The sequence below is a fragment of the Notolepis coatsorum genome (assembly GCF_963971535.1).
Source record: "Notolepis coatsorum genome assembly, chromosome: 6".
NCBI lineage: Eukaryota > Metazoa > Chordata > Actinopteri > Aulopiformes > Paralepididae > Notolepis > Notolepis coatsorum.
The window spans coordinates 65,027,401-65,052,404 of NC_140170.1; the positions used below are offsets into that span (position 1 = coordinate 65,027,401).

The 25,004-nt window shown below is 45.3% G+C and overlaps 1 protein-coding gene across 1 annotated transcript; it reads left to right on the forward strand.

The window, feature by feature from the left end:
* The first annotated feature begins 657 nt into the window (after positions 1-657).
* mmp19 (matrix metallopeptidase 19) lies at positions 658-21,577 on the forward strand. Its single transcript, XM_084316048.1, has 9 exons — positions 658-780; positions 1,279-1,367; positions 2,355-2,485; positions 3,344-3,556; positions 4,060-4,305; positions 5,658-5,795; positions 8,009-8,173; positions 10,419-10,546; positions 20,508-21,577. Exons 1-9 carry the CDS (start codon positions 679-681, stop codon positions 20,730-20,732), a joined length of 1,437 nt encoding a protein of 478 aa, XP_084172174.1. The 5' UTR covers positions 658-678; the 3' UTR covers positions 20,733-21,577.
* The last annotated feature ends 3,427 nt before the right edge of the window (positions 21,578-25,004 follow it).

Sequence of the window (25,004 nt, forward strand, 5' to 3'; positions counted from 1 at the left end):
ACCCCAGGAAGTGAGGAACCGTTTAAATAAACAAATAAACACACACACACACACACACACACACACACACACACACACACACACACACACACACACACACACGCCACCACTGGCGCTTTGCTGAGCGGTGGGCATGTGCCAAAAGCGACTGCGCGCAGCTGGAATCCCCCTGCATGCATGTTATTTCTTGCCACCTTTCATTCATTAACCTTTGCTGAGCGGCTTGGTGCGCAGAGCCAGGGACCCTTGCAGCGGCCTCTTTTGGAAAATGAATACAATAACTTCAAGGCCTGTAAAAACACTGGACGAGGTATGATATTAAATCATAGCCTGCAGCAACTGCTTTGCATGATATTTCAATGCTGTGGGAGACGGTGGGCTTGTGGGGAGTTTCAAAGCCCTGCACACAGTACAGCTGCATAATGTAAACACATTGGCGAGCAAAGCTTGTTTGGGCCGCTCAGCAATTGTCATTCTTCGGGGATGGATCATCTCAGACTCATGCGTGACTCATCTTCAGTCCACTTAAAACTCCCGGGACGCTAGCTGGAGAGGAACCAGTCGTCTACTGCTGCTGCTGCTACTATATTTTCACTCTGGTGGAAACTCTGTGTTAGTTTTAGTCAAATATCTGCAGCAGACGGGACACTTCTTGGACACAGACGGGACACTTGGACGATGGACTGCAGCTGGTCTCTGGTGGTGTTACTGTTCACAGCTCTCGCCCTCGGCGCGCTGTCGGAGGTGTCGGAGAGGTGGGCAGAGTTCGACGAGGCGCAGGTAACATTTACTACAAAGGTTTTCTGATTCAGTTCTGATTGAGTGTTTAGGAAAATATTTTTAGTTATAGACATTTTAGCATTTTAAAACGTTTGCATTTTGTACGTCATTATTTGCATTTTGTACTTAATTTTGTACTGTAGGTTGTACTTTGTATTGTATATTTTGTATAATATTTGGACTTTATTCTTTTTACTTTTTATGATGCACACTCTCAGGGGGCTCATACAGAACCAAGCATTTCACTGTAATGAAATTATGTGACAAATAAAACAAAACTTGAACTTGAACTAAAAATCTTATGGAGGAACTGATTTATTTATTTATTTGTTGTTGTTTTGGAGCATCAATGTTGTCAATATTGGCAAAGGCTATTTATTATTATATCAGGGTGTGATGAGAAGGCTTTTCAGTCTACTCCTCACCAGTGTCTGTAATTTTCACATGTCAAAGTGCAACGGCTGAACTCTTGACCCATGCACTCTCCTCGTCTCACAGGCATATCTAATGAAGTATGGCTACCTGAACAACCGTGTCGACCCCCAGGACACAGCTGACCTGCTACAGGATGTCATAGAAGCCCTCCGGTAAAGTAGGGGTTAAAACCAAACTAGGTCTCTGGAAAGTAGGTCATGACACACCAGATGTTGTATAGTGTAGAGACGTGTTGAGTAAGACCTTTGGATGTCTGTTGTTTCAATGCAGTGGAAGAAAAGGTAGCTGCAAGTCTCCATATTCTCATTCCAACCATTTCTTCTTCCAACTCAAATTTGTATACCTGCGACAAATCAAGAGGGTGGCGTTTGAGGTGTGTGTGTGTGTGTGTGTGTGTGTGTGTGTGTGTGTGTGTGTGTGTGTGTGTGTGTGTGTGTGTGTGTGTGTGTGTGTGTGTGTGTGTGTGTGTGTGTGCGTGTGCGCGTGCGTCTGTGTGTGATGAATCACTGCCCCCATAACTGTAACACACAACTTAGAATACTTGTGAATCCCATGGGAATATGATTATTCACAGTCACCTCCTCACCTTGTACAGGAAGACTTGTCTTGTAGGGTTTTTGAGTGACATCTCAAGTTCAAACTCTGCAGCCCCGCAGTGGGTTTGAGTTCAATGGGTTTTAGGTTACATACTTTTTCAACAACCTAATTGGAATCAGAGTTTTTTTAAGGGAGAAAAAGTATAGTTCAGTTGACAAATGAGAAGAAAAGAAAACACTGCATTTTTTGTTTTATATTTTCTACAATTTACTTTACACTGTAGTTGGTGTTGAGTTGATAGCTGCAACAAACCTTTCTCCTCCTCTCTTACGTTCTTCTTTTCATTAAATTTCTTCAGCATCCAACGGAAATCTGTTACTCCAAATTGCGAACAGATGCTCTCGTAGTCTTTCTTGTCTGCACTCATCAGGAGGTCCCAAAATCCTTCAACCCTATGAAACAGAGAAGCTATGGGATTATTTTGTACAAAATTACGTGTGTGTTCATGACAATTGTCTAAAAGGGGTGTGTGTGGACTATTGCTAAAAGGTTGCAGCTGTTGTGAATGTGCTTGTTGTTTAATCGCCACTCTTTTGCCCCAGGACGTTCCAGAGGGTGACTGATCTGCCCGTCACTGGGGAGATAGATGAAGCCACCCTGGGAACCATGAGGCAGCCTCGCTGTGGCCTGGAGGACCCCTTCAATACAAGATCTCACAAATACAGAGCAATGAGTGAGTTCCAGTGCTGGATATATGTAATACCACTTACCCTGTCTAGGTGTCAGAGGTGTAGCCCAGAGGTGTAACCCAGAGGTGTAGCCCAGAGGTGTAGCACAGAGGTGTAGCAGAGAGGTGTAGCACAGAGGTGTGGCCCTCCTGCTGACTCGTTGTACACAATTTGCAAGTCGCTTTGGATAAAAGCGTCAGCTAAATGACTCAATTAATTAAATTTGATTAGGAATGTGTGGCTTGACATTTGGATGGTCATGTTATGTGGTCTAGAAATGCATGCAAATTATATTTGTGCAACTGGGTTGACCACATAGAACAATACTTGTCTACAGTAGTTTTTATTAATTTATTTTATATACAGTTCCACACATACCACAGTCTTCTACTATCAGTCACTGAGCAGTTAGGGGGTTCGGTGCCTTGCTCAAGTGGATGTTGAGAGAGGGGAGAATGTCATTCATACACTCCTCCCGCCCAGATTATCCTGCCGGCCCGGGGATCAAACCGGCGACCTCCGAGTCACGAACTTTGTATCCTGTTAGACATTTGGGCAACGTTAGACAGTGGCTCAGGAGGTAGAGCAGTCGTCATAGTAATCTGAAGGTTCCCGGTTAGATTTCGGCTCTTCCCGGCAGTGTGTCGAAGTGTCCTTGAGCAAGACACTTAACCCCTAACTGCTCCCGATGAGCAGGTTGGCACTTTGCACAGTTTTCTCCGCCGTCGGTGAGTGAGTGAATGTGTGAGTGAACGTGTGAATGTGTGAGTGAACGGGTGAATGTGAGGCATAAGTTGTAAAGCGCTCTTGGATGAAACGCTTTATAAAATGCAGTCCATTCACCATCGCATCCTTCCTCACAGGCCGCTGGCGCAAGAGGAGCCTGACTTACCGCATCTACAACTACACACCAGACATGACGAGGGCAGAGGTCAAGAAGGCCATGAGGTCGGCCTTCAAGTACTGGAGCGACGTGACTCCCCTGAGCTTCAGAGAGGTCGAGTACGGAAGAGCAGATCTCCGGATCTCCTTCCACAGGAAAGACGCCTCATGTAGCACGCCGTTTGACGGACCCGGTGAGTTCTTCTCTCCACTGTCCTCCACTAGTCTACTGGGCCCACTGTCATCTAGGTTAATTATTAAGGCTACTGTCTGTCACAGACTCGTGGGTGTATTGAGATGTCACCAGATTGGAATTAATTAAATGCACACGACACACAAGGTAGAAGCAAGTTTAACAGACGTTTTATTGCTGTTTATGGGGAAGGAAGAGGTTAGTGTAAGTATCAGCCAGTCCGTAATCCATGAGAATCGGTACCTTGAGGGTCGGTACACAGGGTTAGGTTCTCATGATATGTTCAGGGGCTGATCCGGGAGAAGAGACATCGGGCGAGCAGGGGTCGGTACCAAATCGGGCTCTCAGACAGTTGGATATCTCTCTCTCTCTCTCTCTCTCTCTCTCTCTCTCTCTCTCTCTCTCTCTCTCTCTCTCTCTCTCTCTATCTGTCTCTCTCTCTCTCTCTCTCTCTCTCTCTCTCTCTCTCTCTCTCTGATTCAGGCTGATTTGTCTGCCCTGCAGGTCACGTGCTGGCCCACGCCGAATCACCAGACTCTGGTCTCGTCCATTTTGACGAGGACGAGTATTGGACCGAGGGGACGTACCATGGTACTAATCTGCGTATCGTAGCCGCCCATGAGATAGGCCACGCCCTGGGCTTAGGCCACTCCCAGTACCATGCTGCTCTGATGGGCCCGGTCTACAGTGGTTACCGTGCCAACTATGTGCTGCACCGAGACGACGTGAGGGGCATCCAGGCGCTGTATGGTGAGCACAGTGGAAGATGAGCAGTGGGTCCTGGCTGTTAGAACAGACAGCTGCTCTTCAAGTCAAGTAAAAACACACTTCTTCAATCAATATCTGAAATGAAATTTATTAATTAATTAATTCATTAATTAATCAATAAATAAATAGATAGATAAATAAATAAATAATGCACTCTGCTACTAAGGAATCTACCTTGCCTATATTATTAGCCTACCTACTATGATAATATGCACTTAAGACTCAGCACTCTAGTTTGACACTGTCTGACGAACAATCTTACTTACCCTTAGCTAATATGAAAAACTGTGGTTTTAAATGTCTGCACTTTATCTGCTCATTTTATGCCTGTCTTTTTCTGTTGTAAAGCACTTTGAGCTGCAATTTTTGTATGAAAGGTGCTATACAAATAAAGTGTATTATTATTACTATTAGCTGCCAGAGTTGTACCCTTCCTGCTGACTTGTTGTACAGAACATGTAACTCGCTTTGGATAAAAGCGTTAGCTAACCGACAAAATGTAAATGAGTGTAAAATCGGTCCAGATAAGGGAAGATCCAAAGGAGAATGGTCCACGATACTCAGTTTTTTTAAGAATCTAGAAAGCCTTTATTCTAAAATTAGAGAGATTAGAGATTAGAGTCCCTTTATTGTTATTGTACAAGTACAAGTACAGAGTTCAACAAAGTGAAGTTTGCATCTAACCAGAGTACAAAGGAGCAGTAAAGTGCATTGTAGTGTACAGTATATATATATATATATATATATATATATATATATATATATATATATATATATATATATATATATATATATAGTGGTACGAGTATGAATACACTATGATGAGTATGAATACACTATGATAATAAACCAATCTAGTCAGTGGTTTAAATAATGTGAGTAGATATAGATATATATATACAGAGATATATATAGATATATGTATATAGTGTGTACAGTGTTATTAAGATAATATATTCCTTTATTGATCTCCTTTGGGGTAATTTGGGCATCTTAGCAGCATGGGGGGGGTATGGGCAGGGTAATTGAAGAAATACATAAATATAGGTAATAACATTTGATCTGAATATAGAAATATGAGAAAAATAAACAGTATACACAAGGTGCAAGTGAGGGTCTGTTCCCTAACTGGTACAATATACGATGTACATTGTTATTATACAGTGTTACATTAATAAACTATAGGCTGGATAAAGGTAGGTATACGCAGTGTAAGACAGGAGAAATGGCAAGAAAAGGGTTAAAAACAAGGCCACAGTACTTTCCAAATGTCTTAATCAGTAATTCACAGAATCAACATCCAACATTGTTTCTCTAACTCATATTGTTGGTAGGTAAGCGATCAGTGAGCTCTCCAGCGAGCCCCACGACCTCCTCCCCGGCCCTCCCCACATGGGCCTGGAGCAGGCCTGGTTCTGGTTCGGGGAGCGTCCCAGACCCCTGCACTGCCACGCTAGACGCCATCATGTTGGGTGAGCCTTAGATCCTCTGTTTGGTTATGGAATTGGTTATTGGTATTTCACTGTACCTACACTTGATAAGAATGCATGTGCCTCTAATCATGGCAGTATGATTGGGTTATCAACATTCTTTATCTTTAACATCTACAGTGAGCTCCACAAGTATTTGGACACAGCAACATATTTTTGGATGTGGTTCTGTGTTCTATTTGCCCACAGTTCAATTCAAGGTTTTTATTTATGTATTTTTTATCCATATTTGGATGAACAGTAAAACATGTATGTTTTTATTGTATTTATTTACTTTACATACAGTAAAACATGTATGTAATTACTTTGCTTGTGTACATAGTCGCCACATTTCAGGGTGCCATACATTTCATTATTTTCATGTAGAAAATAAGTTCAGTGTATGAAAATGTAGCTGACTGTATACACAAATATTCCATTGTGTTATGAATACATACAAAGCTGTCAGATCACATCATGTATCAGACCAGCCATCGTCCTATTGAAGTCTATGGGCAAATTACCGTACTTTTCGGACTATAAGCCGCGGCTTTTCCCCCCATTTTTCGACCCTGCGGCTTATATAACGGTGCGGCTTATATATGTGACTCAACGTGACCAAACCCGAAAATGTAAAAATCTAAATATAGCTTTTTTGACTGCATTGAAATGTTATTTATCTGTTCCCTTATTTGCTAAACTTAATACAACTTGTAAATGAGTTCATTCTTGTTATTTGTCCGACAGTATTGTGTCCCAATGCTAATTACATATGGTAATTAAACATTAAAACACCTGCGGCTTATAGTCCAGTGCGGCTTATATATGTACACATCATTCAATTTAGCTGCTGCGGCTTATATTCAGGTGCGGCTTATAGTGCGAAAAGTACGGTACTTCTGAGAGATGGAGTTTCACCTCTGTATTAAAGTCTCTTGGAGCTGCTTACCAAGCGCCTGATGCTTCTGAGTTAGTTTGAGAGGAGAGAGGACAATGAACGTGTCGTTCACAGTCACTGCCGGTGGGTGTGGTCGGCTGCTCCCCCGCGTCTTTGGTCGCTCACCGCTCACTTTCTACACTCTATGATCACAATCAGACAGTGGGAACGCTCCCCCATTTACAAAACTAGCACGACAACACATCAACTCTCTCTCTTGAACGTAATCCCTGTCTAATGATTGGATGAGGCACCCAGTGACCATCCTGCGACTTTGATCGGAGTTGGTTGGTTATTCACGTGACCATGTTTTCCGTATGACTACAGAGTACTTTACAGCAGAGTGTGCAGTGGTCTAGAGTTTAGCTTTCATACGTATCATTTATTGGAAGGGCAAAAGAAAACAAGATATGGAACAAACTTCCCACCACAGGTCAGCTGAAACCCGCCCAATGTTGACTAAAAACACACCTTTTCAATCAATATTTGAAATAAAAAATGTAATTAAATAAATACTAACCTTCATACTGTCTTCTACTATTACGCACTTTGCTAAAAAGGAATCTACCTTGCCTATATATACCTACTATGCTAATATGTCTATACTACTATGCACTCAAGTTCGACACTGTTTGACGAACAATGTTACTTAGCTGCCAGAGTTGTACCCTTCCTGCTAACTTGTTGTACAGAACTTGTAATTAGCTTTGGATAAAAGCGTCAAGCTAAATGACTAAATGTAAATGTAGGGGTGTTTAGGGGTTATCTTTATCTTTCCAAATACTTCTGGCAATTTCAAATGCGGGTATCGTGTACTGTACTGGCAGATCTTCAAATGTCCTTCCCATATGGATGAAAACACAATGGAATCAAAGATGACTGTCACGACTTTAGCCAATGTATCGTTTCAAAATACAAAGAGAATAGAGGTTAAAAGAACACGCCAACATTTCGGGAAATTAGCTTATCGTCTTCTCCAGAGACAAGAAGATAGATACCAGTTTCCTCTCTGTGCGTTCAGTAGAAAGCTATCTGGCTGCACGTTAGCCTAGCTTAGCACAATGAATGGAAGCGGACAGTGCCGGTTAGCCTAGGCATTGTCCAACTAACACCTCTTCCGAAGGCTAACTGGCCATGTCCGCTTCCATTCATTGTGCTAAGGATGACATTGTGCTCTGGAGAAGACGATAAGCTAATTTCCCAAAATGTTGGCGTGTTCCTTTAATATCAAAAGTGTCCAAAATATACTGTGGTTTTGAAACTAGTTCTGTTCGCTCAGGTCCGTGGAAGAAGACCTTTGCTTTCAGCGGTGATTACGTCTGGACGGTGTCTGATACGGGGCACAACACACCGCTGAAGATCAGGTGGCTGTGGAGAGGCCTCCCTGGACACCTGGACGCAGCCGTGTTCTCGCAGAGAACCAACAAGACCTACTTCTTTAAAGGTACAGGAACCGGTCATTGGAGGGGAACGCAACTCAAATTAAACATATTAGTTATCGCCATGGCCGAAGACGGTTCAATCGATATTTGTGAACATGTGCTACTCTCTTCTCCCAAAGCCAGAAACCAGAGAAGTAAGAATCAACCTATCAAATCAAATCAAATCTAATTTATTTGTAAAGCCCGCAATCACACGTTAATGTCCCCATGGGCTGGACAAGTCTTCTTTAAACAAGTCAAGAAGAAACATCACAATAAATCAAGAAAATAAATAAAACATCATGAACAGAGGAATGTGAATCACTACCCACTTTCAAAAACACTCTCAAAGAACACCTACGGGAGACTGAAATTCGAAACTGGCCCCTACAAATGTCCTAACCCAGTTGTACAGTAAATGACCAAGTATGGCTTTGTCAGTATTCCAATGTACAGTGTGTGTGTCCCCTACCCAACCCCCCCCCCCCCCCCCCCCCACCTCAAATGTACAGCCCCCACCCACCCAACCCCACCCCACCCACCCAACCTCCTCCAATGTACAGTTTCTACGTCAAATGTATATACACTCTTTTTCTGGACACTTTTTGTATCACAAACAGTACTGTATTTGCAAATCTGATATGTCATAAATGTATAGATGTAGCAGTACTGTCTATCTGTATGTCATGTATGTCATATATGTTATGATGAATTGAAAATGGGGGACCCTGATGTAAACAAGACAAAAGTCTTTCTCTGGTCTGCATCCCCTTAACAATTGTATGTATTGAGCTGTACTGTACTGTACCCATTCTGCAATCTGTTAATAAACTTTTCAATCAATCAATCAATCAAAACACTCCCAGACATACCCCAGTGAACGTAAGGGAAAACTCACTAAAAACCTAGCAATAGGAAAAAAGCACCACAGGCAATGTGGAGGAGAGAAACCTGAAGAAGGGCCGTTCAAGGGGGGATCCCCCTTCTTGGATGTCGTGATAGTAGTGTTGCTAAGGATGATCGATGGGTGGAGAATAAAACAGGCGAAATAGTTGGTATATGCATGAACATATATGTGTAATAAAACACAAATATGTACATGCAATAGCAACTGGGGTACATAAGAACATTTTTGAAAGATTGAAATAGAATAGAGCTAAGAACAGCAACAAGAGAGAAAGCATAGGGAGACGAGCGCTAGTGTGATATTCTTGTACTGTCTTAGACCAGAGGAATAACATGTATGAATTCTGAAATTGGGCGTAGTTCCCCTTTAAACTAAAATAGAAGAAGATTACTTTATTGTCAATGTACACACGGCAATTGGAACTTGTCTTTTCACATATCTCTCCTAGTTACACATACACACAGTCCTCATATCCCTACTAGTTACACATACACACAGTCCTCATATCCTCCTAGTTACACATACACACAGTCCTCATATCCCTCCTAGTTACACATACACACAGTCCTCATATCCCTCCTAGTTACACATACACAGTCCACATATCCCTACTAGTTACACATACACACAGTCCTCATATCCCTCCTAGTTATACACACACACAGTCCTCATATCCCTCCTAGTTACACATACACACAGTCCACATATCCCTACTAGTTACACATACACACAGTCCTCATATCCCTCCTAGTTACACATACACACAGTCCACATATCCCTACTAGTTACACATACACACAGTCCTCATATCCCTACTAGTTACACATACACACAGTCCTCATATCCCTCCTAGTTACACATACACACAGTCCTCATATCCCTCCTAGTTACACATACACACAGTCCTCATATCCCTACTAGTTACACATACACACAGTCCTCATATCCCTCCTAGTTACACATACACACAGTCCTCATATCCCTCCTAGTTACACATACACACAGTCCTCATATCCCTCCTAGTTACACATACACACAGTCCTCATATCCCTCCTAGTTACACATACACACAGTCCTCATATCCCTCCTAGTTACACATACATACAGTCCTCCGCACATATGCATTTAATCAGAGAGGTCAGAGTGCAGTGCAGCGCCCCTGGAGCAGTCTTTGGGGTTCAGTGTCTTGCTCAGGGGCACTTAGCCAGGATGTTTTATCTTTTTTCTTTTACCTATTTATTCTACAGTGACATGTTCCATAATGACATGTCTTCATTGTACCTCTGTGGCGTTATGTTTTTTAAATTCACTAGCAGCACTTTTGAATGTGTTGAGCTTTATTTAACCCTCTCTGGTCACAGGGGACAAGGTGTGGCGCTATAGCAGCTTCGTCCTGGACTACGGGTATCCTAAACCCACCAAACGCATCCCCCGCCACATTGACGCAGCCTTGTATCTTGAGATGAACAAGAAGCTGGTCTTCATCAAGGTATGTAAAGGCGAAACAAATTCAATTCAACATTTTAAAGCTGCACTATGTAGTTTTTCGGGAGTCATAGAAGTGAAAAAATTAATTATATGGTGTATTTTGACGACTGAGCAGACTGACCTCTGAAAGACTAGACTGAAATCTGGTCCCTGGAACACAGTTTGGAGCGAGAAAGCCATGTCATTTTCTTTTGTTTCACTGTTATTTATAAAAGCAGGACCAGCCATTTTGTTTACAAACATTGACTTTTTTTGTAAAAAATTATGTTGTTTTGTTTTGCGATGCCATAACTTAAATATGTCTTGTAAACCAATTTGCAGACTCGCCCCCCCCCTCGCTCTAAACATCTGCATCTTTAACACATTGACCGCCAGCACCAGGGGGCGCTGATACCCCATTCATCGCCAGGTCTTTATTCAATGGATATAGTTTTAGACTGTGACATTTGCGAGTGCTTAAAATATATCTTATATTATATCTATGGGTCTAATAATGCTGTCGGGTCTCAGTGAGTTATAGTCAACATGCCCGAGACAGATTGTTTTTTCATCCGTATATATTTCTGTTTCATACCGTTTTGAATAGATTATTGTAACTGAGGGGTACAATTCCCTGACTGTATTAATCAAGTATTAGTATCATTAAACTACTACCGTCTATGTACATTACTGGCCAACACCGTACAAAGGTATATTAGATGACAACACTTCCACAATGAAACGGTTTCCACTCAAATACTCGTTCAGAATATTTATTACATCAAAAGGTTATTACATTTATCATTTGAATGCGCTTATAAGGCAAATCGAATGTGCATAGGCAAATCAATAATGAATATTAAGGATTATCTCTATGGTACTCTGGGAAAGGGTGTACTACCGGTTGTAAGCCAGCAGGGGGAGGCAATGCTCTATGAAAGTCAATGGCTCCAAAGGGAGCTTCAATAGGCACCTGTGGAGACGGTATATTGCTCCCTGAGTCAGCGGGGAAAGGCAGTGGTAATCCCAGGGTGCGCTCCGCGCAGATGAAAGCCGTGGAGCCTCTGGTACGACAGAGACGGGCTCGAGTGATGGTCTCACGGGCAGGTGTAGATCCCACAGTAGCAGCGGGGTAGGCGGTTCTCTGCTCCAGCAGCTTGGTGAAGAAGAATGAAGAATAATAATAGTACTCCTGCCCGAAAGTGGCACTGCAATCACCGGGGTAAATCCTCCGGTTGGTCCGTGGTTCACAGTTGAACTTGACGTTACTCTATCCTATCTGCACGCGGCTATAAGTGCTCTATGTAGACGCACAATTACCCACTTCACGTGGTCTTTGACTCGTAATGAAGGTTTACTAATAAATAGCGAACGATACGTTAAACAAACGTATTAGGATAACACGAGACTCTATCTTGGGGCGATGCGAGCCCTACTCTGCCCACGTTGCGTAGTGGGGAGAGACGTCACTTGGATAACTGGAACTGAACGAGACTGAACGGGACAAGGGACTAAGAGGAGTTCTACATTTCTTGCACCCTATTTATGTGCACGGTGAACAAATAGTACCATTCGTATTTCGGTAGCCGTATTCCTACGCGGAACCGGGGCTAGTTGGGACATGTTCGTCGGCACCTTTCAAGTCGGGTCTAGGGGGTAAGTCATTGGCGCCTCGGGGATCGCTTCCAATGGGAGAACGAATATTATGGTCTGTCCTGTACCAGGTAAAGGGACATTCCGTATATATGTACAAAGAATACACAAGGGATATCAAACGATATACAAATATTATACATGGGATCTCAGGCAATAAATATATATATTCGGTTTAATCTGACCCTTTGTAACAGCCGCCCCCTAATTAGTCCCACCTAATTAGCTAAGCAGGGACAGATTAACCGCACTGTCCACTACTCAATGTCCGTTGTGAGGGGTCGGTCAGTTCACAAAGTCATGGGTCATGGTCGTCATTAGGCGAGTCGGGGAGCCTTGGCGACTCTATCAGCTTCGCCACGGGTCGGTTGTAGATCCGCCCTTGGCCGAGCACTTCTGCCACTCTGACCTTTCCGTCGGCACCAGTGGTCACTTTGCTTACGCGGCCGGCCGGCCACGCAGCTCGGGGTGGTGACTGGTCTATGGTCATGACGACTGGACGGGATGAAGGGGGGCTTAGGAAGGAGCGGGCCTGAGACTGCTTTGATCTGTGCTTGGCTGTGCTTTCTCCTCCTCCGTCTGTTTCTCTTGTTCGCTCTGTACCCCGTGTGAGGAGGGGCCGGTCCCGGCCGCCCCGTCAAGGAGTCGCTTGGGGTGCTGGGTTCGATGTCAGCTGCGTCTGGAGCGCAGCTGAGGGGGGTGGAATTCCGAACTCCCTCTGGTACCCACGGTTCTCTCACGGGCCTCTCGCTTAATGTCAATAGCCTCTGCTGTACGGGGGAGAGGCCGGTGTCGCTCGCCTCTGTGTGTAGGCAGCTTGTAGACGTGGGTTGACTGTCAAGTCCGTAGAGGGGGCCTTGGAGCGTCCATCCCAGTCGGGTCTGAACCGCGACCGGGCATCCTTTGGGTCCGACGTGGGCCGCCTCAATTGGGAGAATGAGGTCCGCGTGGTCGGAGCCGATGAGCAGGGTCGGTGTGGCGCCGTCGATAAGCGGTATAGGTAGTTGACGTAGGTGCCCATACTTAGCCATCAGCTGTGGGATGGGGTAGGTGTACTGCGACAGGCCTATGTCGTGGCTGGTGAAGACGTTACTTATACTATACTGCTTCTCGGGCTTGTCCACCGCTGCTATCTCGAAGGAGACCTTTTCACCCTTTATGGTCTTCTGGTCCCTTCTGATGGTGCGTATGGTCATCGTATCTTTGACACCTCGCAGGCCCAACTGGGCTGCTGCGGAAGCGAGGAGGAGAGTCCTTTCGGACCCATCGTCCAGGACGGCGTAAGTGTCCAGGACCTTGTCCTCGTGGCTCAGGAGCACTCTGACCACTTTGAGGAGCACACGGGGGGTCCCGCTGTGCTGGTCAATGTGGAGCACTCCTGTGGGTGGTGACGTAGACTCTATATGGTACGAGTCGCACCTTGACTCCCAGTGTCTGCCGTAGCAGTCGGGACACCAGGGAGCGGTCTGGTGGAACTTTGGTTCTGGTGCCACCGCCTCGGCATGGTACATTACCGCGACGGGCCCACTCTGTTGTCCTGGCTGACGCCTGTTGATGTCATGCAGGACCTCCAGGTGGGTGCCACCGCACCTGCTGCACTTCTTTTTCAAGCGGCACTCAGCTGCTAGGTGGCTGCGCGCGCAGCGGAAGCAGCGGCGGTGGTCCTTGACCCACTGGCTCACATCATCCGTGGTCAGCTTCTTGAAATCTTCGCACTGATGGAGCCGATGTTCTCCCTCACAGTACTGGCACTCAATCTTCCACTGGTCCTCTTTCGTCGAGGGGGTGCTGTGGCTCTGGTGCTGCGGTACTGATTCGGCTTGGTGCATAACAGTCACCGATCTTCGGCCACCGTTTACTCCCCCAGGTCCCTCTCTGGAGCTTGGTGTGCTCCGCACGAACGTATCCAATCGTAGGCTGCTGACTTCTCTCGCCAGGAAGTCGGCCAAGTCTAGGAGGGATGGTTCTGGACCGTTAGGATCACGGTGGTCTCTTTGCCGCCTGAAGCGCTCCTGTCTGGCGGGCGGCAGCTTCTCTAAAATCCTCTCGACGTTAGAGTTGGCGTATAGCTCGTGCATACCCTTTTCTCATTGCGCTCCCAGCATCCCTACCAGGGACTGTACTTTTATAGACAGGTCGTCTAGTGAGCGATTGTCTGTTGCTGGGGGTAAGCGGTCAATATGCCTTATCTCTTCTATTACGTAATCCCATATACGTCCATATCTCTGGTCCAGCGCTGCTAGAGCCGCGGTGTATGGGGTCGTAGAGGTGGCATAGGCTAGCGCTATATTGTGCGCTCGGGGCACTTTCAGGTGCTGCAGTAATATTGCATACTTGTGACGTTCATCAGCGACATCCACCATCATTGTCTCTAAGCACATCCGGAGCTCCGTATACTGTGCTCGATTCTCATGGGTGAAGTCTTGAAACGTCGGTGTGCCAATGTATGATGTCATGGATGACTGGCACATCGGTGAGCGTTGGGGGAGAGGCCTCCTAGGCGAGTCTCCTCTTGCGTGTCGCCTTGGGCTGGTACTTGGTGGGTACCGAAGGTCGGGTACCCAGGTGCTGTTCCTCGGGGCTGACGGTGCGTCAAACTCACCCGTGAGTTGAGTCGGGGGTTTGTAGCGCAGGGCCTCGTGGCTGACTTCTGGGCTGTACTGGACCTCCTGGTCCTGAGTACGTTGCTGCTGGTCGGGGCTGTACTGGGCCTCCTGGGCCAGAGCACGTTGCTGCTGGTCGGCTTGACACTCCTCCTCCTCCTCCTCCTCTCCCTCTGCTAGGACCTGGAGTCTTCTGTTCAGTCTCTCGGCATGGTCCGGTTCTTCCCGGTTGCTAGGTCTCGTATGGACCGGCCGGGGAGGGGGTTCCGAGACGTGGACAGGATCCTCCTGTTGGCGGGGTCCCGGGTCGCTTCGTCGGGTAGGGGAATGTGTCCTAGACCCATGTCTTGACGATCTCTGAGAGCTCCGTGCGGAGTGAGGGGGTGTCGCCATGGCAACCAGTTTGTCCATCAGCTCCGCCTGCAGCCGGTCGCGCTCTGCCTCGCGCCGGGCATGGGCTGCGTCGCGCGCGGCTTCGCGCTGGGCATTGGCGATGTCGCGCTGCGCATTGGCGCTGGCCTGGGCAGCGTCGCGCTGTGCGTTGGCGACGTCGCGCTGGGCATTGGCGCTGGCATGGGCGGCGTGGAGCTGTGCATTTGCGACGTCGGCGCGGCTTCTCTCGATGTTCTCTTCTGTCTGGAGGCGTCTGGTCTCCAGTCTTATTCGGTCGTCTTCACTACTTTGTTGCGCCTGGAAGCGCTCTCGCTCGCCTGCAAAATGTTCGCGCTCGCACGTCTGTTGCGCTTGAAGTCGATCGCGTTCGGTGGAGGCTGCCAGGGTGGCGATGAGTGCCTGCGCCAGCATCTTGTCCGCCTCGCTGGGGGAAGACGCCGTTCGGGGCGATCGGCTCCCGGCAGTACTTGTTGGAGATCCGTTCTCCTGTTGCGTACCGAGGAGATCCGTCTCCTGGGTGCGCGTCTCTTTAGGGTTGTCTTCCTCCCGGAGCTGATCGGGGACTATTTCTTCGGTATTGTCTGGGGGTAAAGTCGTGTCAGTTCCCTCCTGGTCCCCACCGTGAGCTTGGTCAGTTACATTAGAACCCACTAGGGCCTCTGTTGGCGGGGTAGCCTGGTTGTTAGGGTCGGACATAATTTTACTTTCTACTTTTTCCGCGTTTAACTTCCCTTTAAAGCTAGGTATTGGACTGACAGCGTATGCCTCTAGATAGGGAGGTGGCTGCCGTCTGCGCTGCGGGCGATCTAGCTTAGGAGAACCGTTTGTGGAGTGTTCGTCATCGGCCATGTCAATATTAATATTATATTAATATTACGCTAATTATTATCTCCGGCTCGAAGGACCAATTGTAACTGAGGGGTACAATTCCCTGACTGTATTAATCAAGTATTAGTATCATTAAACTACTACCGTCTATGTACATTACTGGCCAACACCGTACAAAGGTATATTAGATGACAACACTTCCACAATGAAACGGTTTCCACTCAAATACTCGTTTAGAATATTTATTACATCAAAAGGTTATTACATTTATCATTTGAATGCGCTTATAAGGCAAATCGAATGTGCATAGGCAAATCAATAATGAATATTAAGGATTATCTCTATGGTACTCTGGGAAAGGGTGTACTACCGGTTGTAAGCCAGCAGGTGGAGGCAATGCTCTATGAAAGTCAATGGCTCCAAAGGGAGCTTCAATAGGCACCTGTGGAGACGGTATATTGCTCCCTGAGTCAGCGGGGAAAGGCAGTGGTAATCCCAGGGTGCGCTCCGCGCAGATGAAAGCCGTGGAGCCTCTGGTACGACAGAGACGGGCTCGAGTGATGGTCTCACGGGCAGGTGTAGATCCCACAGTAGCAGCGGGGTAGGCGGTTCTCTGCTCCAGCAGCTTGGTGAAGAAGAATGAAGAATAATAATAGTACTCCTGCCCGAAAGTGGCACTGCAATCACCGGGGTAAATCCTCCGGTTGGTCCGTGGTTCACAGTTGAACTTGACGTTACTCTATCCTATCTGCACGCGGCTATAAGTGCTCTATGTAGACGCACAATTACCCACTTCACGTGGTCTTTGACTCGTAATGAAGGTTTACTAATAAATAGCGAACGATACGTTAAACAAACGTATTAGGATAACACGAGACTCTATCTTGGGGCGATGCGAGCCCTACTCTGCCCACGTTGCGTAGTGGGGAGAGACGTCACTTGGATAACTGGAACTGAACGAGACTGAACGGGACAAGGGACTAAGAGGAGTTCTACATTTCTTGCGCCCTATTTATGTGCACGGTGAACAAATAGTACCATTCGTATTTCGGTAGCCGTATTCCTACGAGGAACCGGGGCTAGTTGGGACATGTTCGTCGGCACCTTTCAAGTCAGGTCTAGGCAGTGGCGTCGCGTGGGTAAAATAACAGGGGAAGCCAAAAAAAAATTATTAAAAAAAATTTTATTAAATCTTTTTATTAAATTTTTTTTTTTTTTTTTATTTTTTTTTTAAAGTCAAGCAGTCACCATGTACACTACAGTATGGCTCGGCGGCCAGTCAAACGTTCTTTTTATTTATTTAACAGATTGCAGAATGGGTACAGTGCAGACCAGAGAAAGACGTTTGTCTTGTTTACATCAGGGTCATTAATACTGCTGGAGCATTGGTTAATTTTTGGTCCAATTTTTCCTTGCGCGATTTTGCGCGCCGCGTGGGAGCAAATTCGAGACACATATTAGTTGCAAAAAGGTGTCCCACGGTCTCCTCTATGGCCGTGAATATTTTCACGCGGATCGGAATCACGGCGCGCCCGTGGGACACTTTTCCGTTTCGGCGAGTTTATTCCACGCTTTCTGTTTTCCTTTTCTAAGCATTTTAGGGGCTACATGTGAATCAGTAAAAGTTGCGGGACGCCCAGATGTTTCCACGATAGAAAGCTCGCGTGGATCCCATAATAGGCTCACTTAATACAGCGTTTTTAAAATCACGCGACATTTTCAGGGTCGCGAGCCGACCTTTTCCCCTCGTTTTCGATGATGGAAGTGATTTAGGAAAAGCTTCGGCACGCCGAGAGGTCCCTGTGGATTTAATCTCGCGAGGATCGGGGCAATATTCGGCCCGTGGGAACAGTTACGGGTTAATACAATGTTCAGAGTGCAGAGGGGAGGTGTGCAGAGGGGATTCCACACTCATGATTCTTCTCACAGCCCCGTTTTAAACTTTTAGGGTGTGGCAGTCAGCTCGAATCTGATTGGCTAGGATCGGATTTGGACTCTATAATGCTGGAAGCCTGGAGAAAGAGACCTACCATCTGCCTCCTCTCCTGCTGCAGTGAGCATAGTGAGGCTGACAGTGTGTTAGAGGGAGTGAGAAGGAGAAGAGGGAGACATTTAAAAAAAAAAAAAAAAATTATAACACAGATGCACAGATGAAAAAGAATGTAAACTATATGATTTTTTTTTTTTTTTTTTTTTTTTTCATATTTCATATTTGATATTAATTCATATTTTAATATTAGGGAGGCATGGCTTCCGTTGGCTTCCATAAGGATTCGCCACTGGGTCTAGGGGGTAAGTCATTGGCGCCTCGGGGATCGCTTCCAATGGGAGAACGAATATTATGGTCTGTCCTGTACCAGGTAAAGGGACATTCCGTATATATGTACAAAGAATACACAAGGGATATCAAACGATATACAAATATTATACATGGGATCTCAGGCAATAAATATATATATTCGGTTTAATCTGACCCTTTGTAACAATTATGGTTTGGGCATTTTACTGTAATCCAGTCATCACGTTGTCATTTTTCGGCTGATTATCTAATCATCCTGAAATCAACGCTAGATTATCACTATTATGTCTCCTCGCCCCCCCCCCCCCCCCCCCCCCCTCCTCCTCCTCCTACCCAACGATAAACAGCCATACACGGTCCACACAGATAGCTGTGATCGGGGTAGAAATTAATGTCAGATCAACGATCAAATTCATATATGATGTTCTTACCTTGTATCTGATGTAATGCAAAAGAGATAATCCAAATATCTGATCGCAATTCCAAATAATGCTCGTGGAGGTCCGCACCACACTACCGACCGTTTCACAATGCCCGGCTCAGATCGCCTCCTAAAACGCACCAGCCCATTTTCAATTAGATGCAATAGCTCCACCTGGCAGTAGAGGGCGGTGTTGACCATCTGCCAGCTCAGACAGGCTCTGAAGGGGATACCAGAGGCTGCAGCTATGAATTATGAATAGATATAGTGAATAAACTAAATAACGATCCCAAAAACGAGTTAACTCATTTCTGGCGCTCAACAACGAGTTAACTCATTTATGGCGCAGAATGTGTTAAGGTTTAAAAAAAAATTATGGTGTGATAATTGAGGACTCTTATCGCAGAGTTGTTTCCACACACCTGCAACTGTCACCCGGCCAATTAACTGCAATTTGTCTGTTCTGCTTCATGTATTACACTTTAATTTGATTTTATTTCTCCCCTTTCCCTGTTACTCTTTGACCGTCATTGTAAATAGGCATTTCTTCTTAATTTACCTGCCTGGTTAAATAAAGGTAAAAGAATATATATAATAATAAAAAGTCTCATTCAGAGCCATGGTAACAGACGGCGCCGGTTTTATTTACTATGTTAAATAAAAATATATAATAAATAAATATAAAAATAAATATAAAAAAATTTATATAAAAAAATATATATAAATATAAATAAATACATTTAAAAAATCTAACCTTACTGTCATGCACTTGTTCTAATAAACTAACCTACACTGTAGCACACAACACTTTGATGAACATTGTTACTCAGCTGATAGAGTTGTGCCCTTCCTGATGACTTGTCGTACAGAACTTGTAAGCAGGCATGCGTTGTTCATGGGACGGGGTAGCACGGTGTGCAAGCTCACTGAGTATTAAAGATTTGAGCAGAAGCGCGTGCACGCACATGCATGGTTGTGCGCGCATGCGCGTGCACTCAAGAACGCGCTGCGCTCGACTCGGCTCGTCTGTTTACCTGCCTCCCGGCGCTACCTCGCATTATCATAACAATAGCCGCTAGGCCGGTGTCTTCAACCACGTCTGGACTCTTTGTGATGTAAATATGGAATGTCCCAAGTTGCTGCTGTTTACAGAGTGTATTGTTGTCCAAAGGTGAATGATGTATGAGGACGTGTCTCACCGTTTGGAATTGACAACTGTTTTGATTTAACCCTTCATTCACCATCATTCACCTTTGGACAACAATACACTCTGTAAACAGCAGCAACTTGGGACATTCCATATTTACATCACAAACTTTGGGACTGAGTAGATAATTAATTAATCTTCTCTTTATTTTTATTATTTATATTAAAACTGAATCAAACCATAAACAAGGTTGCCTGTTGGGATGTTAGATCCTAATGTGAAAAACTGATTTTATATGTCTGCACTTTATGTGCTCATTTTATGCCTGTCTTTCTTCTGTTGTGAAGCACTTTGAGCTGCAGTTTCTGTATGAAAGGCTATACAAACAAAGTGTATTATTATTATTATGTGCGCGAGGGAACATATGCGCATGCGCGCGGGGCCGCCCGTGCGCGCGCGGCGTCATTATCCTGCGTGCCGGCTCAGTCCATATTAACAACGCACCACTGCTTGTAACTTGTAAGTCGCTTTGGATAAAAGCGTCAAGCTAAATTACTAAATGTAGACCTAAATCTAAATGTAATGTAAATGTAAATAACCCCACGTCTGTTATTTATTCTGTCATCATTCTGTTTGCAGGGCTCACAGTACTGGCAGTGGGACGAGCTGCGATACACCAGTCTTCTCCCCAAACCGCTCTCGAACCTGTTCAGCGGAGTGCCCACTAGCCCCGACGCGGCCTTCACTTGGACCAATGGCAAGATCTTCTTCTTCAAGGGAGACAAGTACTGGCGCGTGAACGAGCATCTGAGTGCGGACCGAGGCTACCCGCTCAGCAAGAGGGAGCGCTGGATGCGCTGCTAGGAGGAGACTGCAGGGGGCGGCAGAGACCGCGAGATCCAAAACAAAGGGTGACGCTGAGTTACAGTCGCTGGGAACAGATGTGACTTGAGTTTAGATTACAGGGACAGGAAGCCTGTCTTGATTTGCCACACACTTGGGAGTCAGGTCTCTTCGTCCAGAAAGTACTTGCAGAGGTTTTGAGACACATGGAAGCAGAACATGTTAGTTTTCATTTAATTTAATTTCAAACCTTTATTTAAACTCAAAATGTAATTGAGGTTTCCCTCATTTACAGTCATGTCGAGTGTACATACAGATACAGAAATAAGCAAAAAGAAAAAGCATATAAAATCACACAGCATATAAAATCACAACAAAGAGACAACAAGAAGAGGCAAATAGCAAGGATGACAAATGAATTAAAACACATACAACTTGATTGACAAAGGTTGGAGATCAAGGTTTTAAACTCTGCAACAGAGGGGAGAATCTCAAGCTTTAACTCATTCACGGCCACTAGCTTTCGCCATCTGCACTGTTTGGCGCCAGCGTTAATGACCATTTTAGCTATGTTTACAGACCCATCATGTGTTCTGTATTATAGCTATGGAGACAATAGTATGGCTCATTTTACAGGCATTTCATAGTCCATAGCGAGAGTAACACCCCTGCACAAAAGGGCAGCAAATTAGACCCAGGCAACTACCGCCCTGTTTCTATCCTTACATCCATCTCGAAAGTCATGGAAAAAATAGTATACGAACAGGTCGAAAAGTACCTTGCGGAAAAAAATCTGGCTTCAGAACATCCCACTCCACTGACACATGCCTTCTCTATTTGAACGACCACATCAAACAAGAGGTGGACGCGGGCAAATACTGCGGCATGGTCATGCTGGACCTACAAAAGGCCTTCAACACTGTCAATCACACCATTCTGATTGACAAGCTAAAAGCAATTGGTTTTGATAGTCTATCAGTGAGCTGGATGCAATCCTACCTGGAGGGGAGGGAACAGATGGTGGAAGTAAACGGTACCCTACCCCCCCCCCCTCACAGTGAGCTGTGGTGTTCCACAAGGAAGCATACTAGGACCGCTACTATTCCTAATTTATGCAAATGACATGTCGTCAGCTTGTGACTGCAACTTGTTCCTGTTTGCGGACGACTCAGCCCTGCTGGTCTCTGACAAGAACAAGTTACAGGTTGAAAAAGCCCTCAGCTCGGAACTAGGCAAAATCTGCATATGGCTCGCCGACAACAAACTATCATTACACATGGGCAAAACAGAGTCCATTCTCTTCGGTTCAAATAACAAACTCAGCAAGACCGACGGCTTCTCGGTTACAGTGGGTGACAATATTATCACAAGGAAAGATGAAATTACCTACCTGGGTTCCATCCTAGAGGCTAATCTTTCCTGTGACAAAATGGCATCCAATGTAATAAAAAAAGTCAACCAACGAACGCGATTCTTGTACCGGATCTCCTCTCTGGTAAACAAGAATACCCTGAAGACTCTAGCAGGAGCACTCATTCAAGGGTACTACGACTATGCTTGCACCTCATGGTACCAAAGCACCTCAAAGGCACTAAAAAACAAATTACAAACATCTCAAAACAAGCTAGTCAGACTACTACTTGACCTGACTCCTAGAACCCACCTCACCCCTGCCCACTTTGACAACCTAGGATGGCTTAGAGTAGACGACAGAGTACAGCAACTTGCAATGGGCCTGGTCTACAAGATACACTACGCGACCAAGGTACCCATGTACATGTCAAAATACTTCCCAAAGGTCAGTGAATACCACGATCACAACACCAGAGGGAGCTCCACAAATCATGTAAAACCCAGATTCGGCTCAAACAAGGGACTAAACACGTTTAGCAATTATGCCACATCAATGTGGAACGCCCTACCTAAAGCTGTAAAGGAATGTGAATCACTACCCACCTTCAAAAACACTCTCAAAAAACACCTACGTGAGACTGCAATTCGAAACTGGCCCCTACAAATGTCCTAACCTAGTTGTACAGTAAATGACCAAGTAAGGCTTTGTCAATATTCCAATGTACAGTGTAAAATGTGTGTGTGTCCCCTTCCCAACCCCCCCCCCCCCCCCCACCTCCAATGTACAGCCCTCACCCAACCCACCCAACCCCACCCCACCCAACCAACCTCCTCCAATGTACAGTTTCTATGCCAAATGTATATACACTCCTTTTCTGGACACTTTTGTATCACAAACAGTACTGTATTTGCAAATCTGATATGTCATAAATGTATAGATGTAGCAGTACTGTCTATCTGTATGTCATGTATGTCATATATGTTATGATGAATTGAAAATGGGGGACCCTGATGTAAACAAGACGAAAGTCTTTCTCTGGTCTGCATCCCCTTAACAATTGTATGTATTGAGCTGTACTGTACTGTACCCATTCTGCAATCTGTTAATAAACTTTTCAATCAATCAATCAATCAATCCTACCTTGAGGGGAGGGAACAGATGGTGGAGGTAAACGGTACACTATCCCCCCCCCCTCCCAGTGAGCTGTGGTGTTCCACAAGGGAGCATACTAGGACCGCTACTGTTCCTAATTTATGCAAATGACATGTCGTGCAACTGCAACTTGTTCTTGTTCGCAGACGACTCAGCCCTGCTGGTCTCTGACAAGAACAAGTTACAGGTTGAAAAAGCCCTCAGCTCGGAACTAGGCAAAATCTGCATATGGCTCGCCGACAACAAACTATCATTACACATGGGCAAAACAGAGTCCATTCTCTTCGGTTCAAATAACAAACTCAGCAAGACCGACGGCTTCTCAGTTACAGTGGGTGACAATATTGCCACAAGGAAAGATGAAATTACCTACCTGGGTTCCATCCTAGAGGCTAATCTTTCCTGTGACAAAATGGCATCCAATGTAATAAAAAAAGTCAACCAACGAACTCGATTCTTGTACCGGATCTCCTATCTGGTAAACAAGAATACCCTGAAGACTCTGGCAGGAGCACTCATTCAAGGGTACTATACGACTATGCTTGCACCTCATTGTACCAAAGCACCTCAAAGGCACTAAAAACCAAATTACAAACATCTCAAAACAAACTAGTCAGACTACTGCTTGACCTGACTCCGAGAACCCACCTCACCCCTGCCCACTTTGACAACCTAGGATGGCTTAGAGTAGACGACAGAGTACAGCAACTTGCAATGGGCCTGGTCTACAAGATACACTACACGACCAAGGTATCCATGTACATGTCAAAATACTTCCCAAAGGTCAGTGAATACCACGATCACAATACCAGAGGGAGCTCCACAAATCATGTTAAACCCAGATTCGGCTCAAACAAGGGACTCGCAATTATGCCACATCAATGTGGAACGCCCTACCCAAAGCTGTAAAGGAATGTGAATCACTACCCACTTTCAAAACCACTCTCAAAGAACACCTACGGGAGACTGCAATTCGAAACTGGCCCCTACAAATGTCCTAACCCAGTTGTACAGTAAATGACCAAGTATGGCTTTGTCAGTATTCCAATGTACAGTGTACAGTGTCCCCCACCCACCCCCTACCCAGCCCCTACCCAACCCCCCCCCCCCCCCCCACCTCCAATGTACAGCCCCCCCCCCCCCACCCAACCCCACCCCACCTACCCAACCTCCTCCAATGTACAGTTTCTACGTCAAATGTATATACACGCTTTTTCTGGACACTTTTTGTATCACAAACAGTACTGTATTTGCAAATCTGGTATGTCATAAATGTATAGATGTAGCAGTACTGTCTATCTGTATGTCGTGTGTGTCGTATATGTTATGATGAATTGAAAATGGGGGACCCTGATGTAAACCAGACGAAAGTCTTTCTCTGGTCTGCATCCCCTTAACAATTGTATGTATTGAGCTGTACTGTACTGTACCCATTCTGCAATCTGTTAATAAACGTTTCAATCAATCAATCAATCCGGAATAATCCTTTTCCATAGATTGCGAGATAGGACGCATTATATGCAATAAGCCTGAATCGTTCTCGTTGATTCCCTGAAACCCCAAATACTCCCAAATCAAAGGTATATAACATGTACATATGTACCTTCACAAAATCATCAAGGGGGTTCTTAGAAAACGCTTGGTTTATGTCCGGTAAAGTAAGCCAGTGATCGTTACAGAAACATGTTTCAGGATCGGTAAAAAAGACATAGGGGGTCCTTACCTTAGCCAGGAGCTACTCCAAAAAGAATAATTCCAATGATCCCATCGGCGATCGCGATTACTCG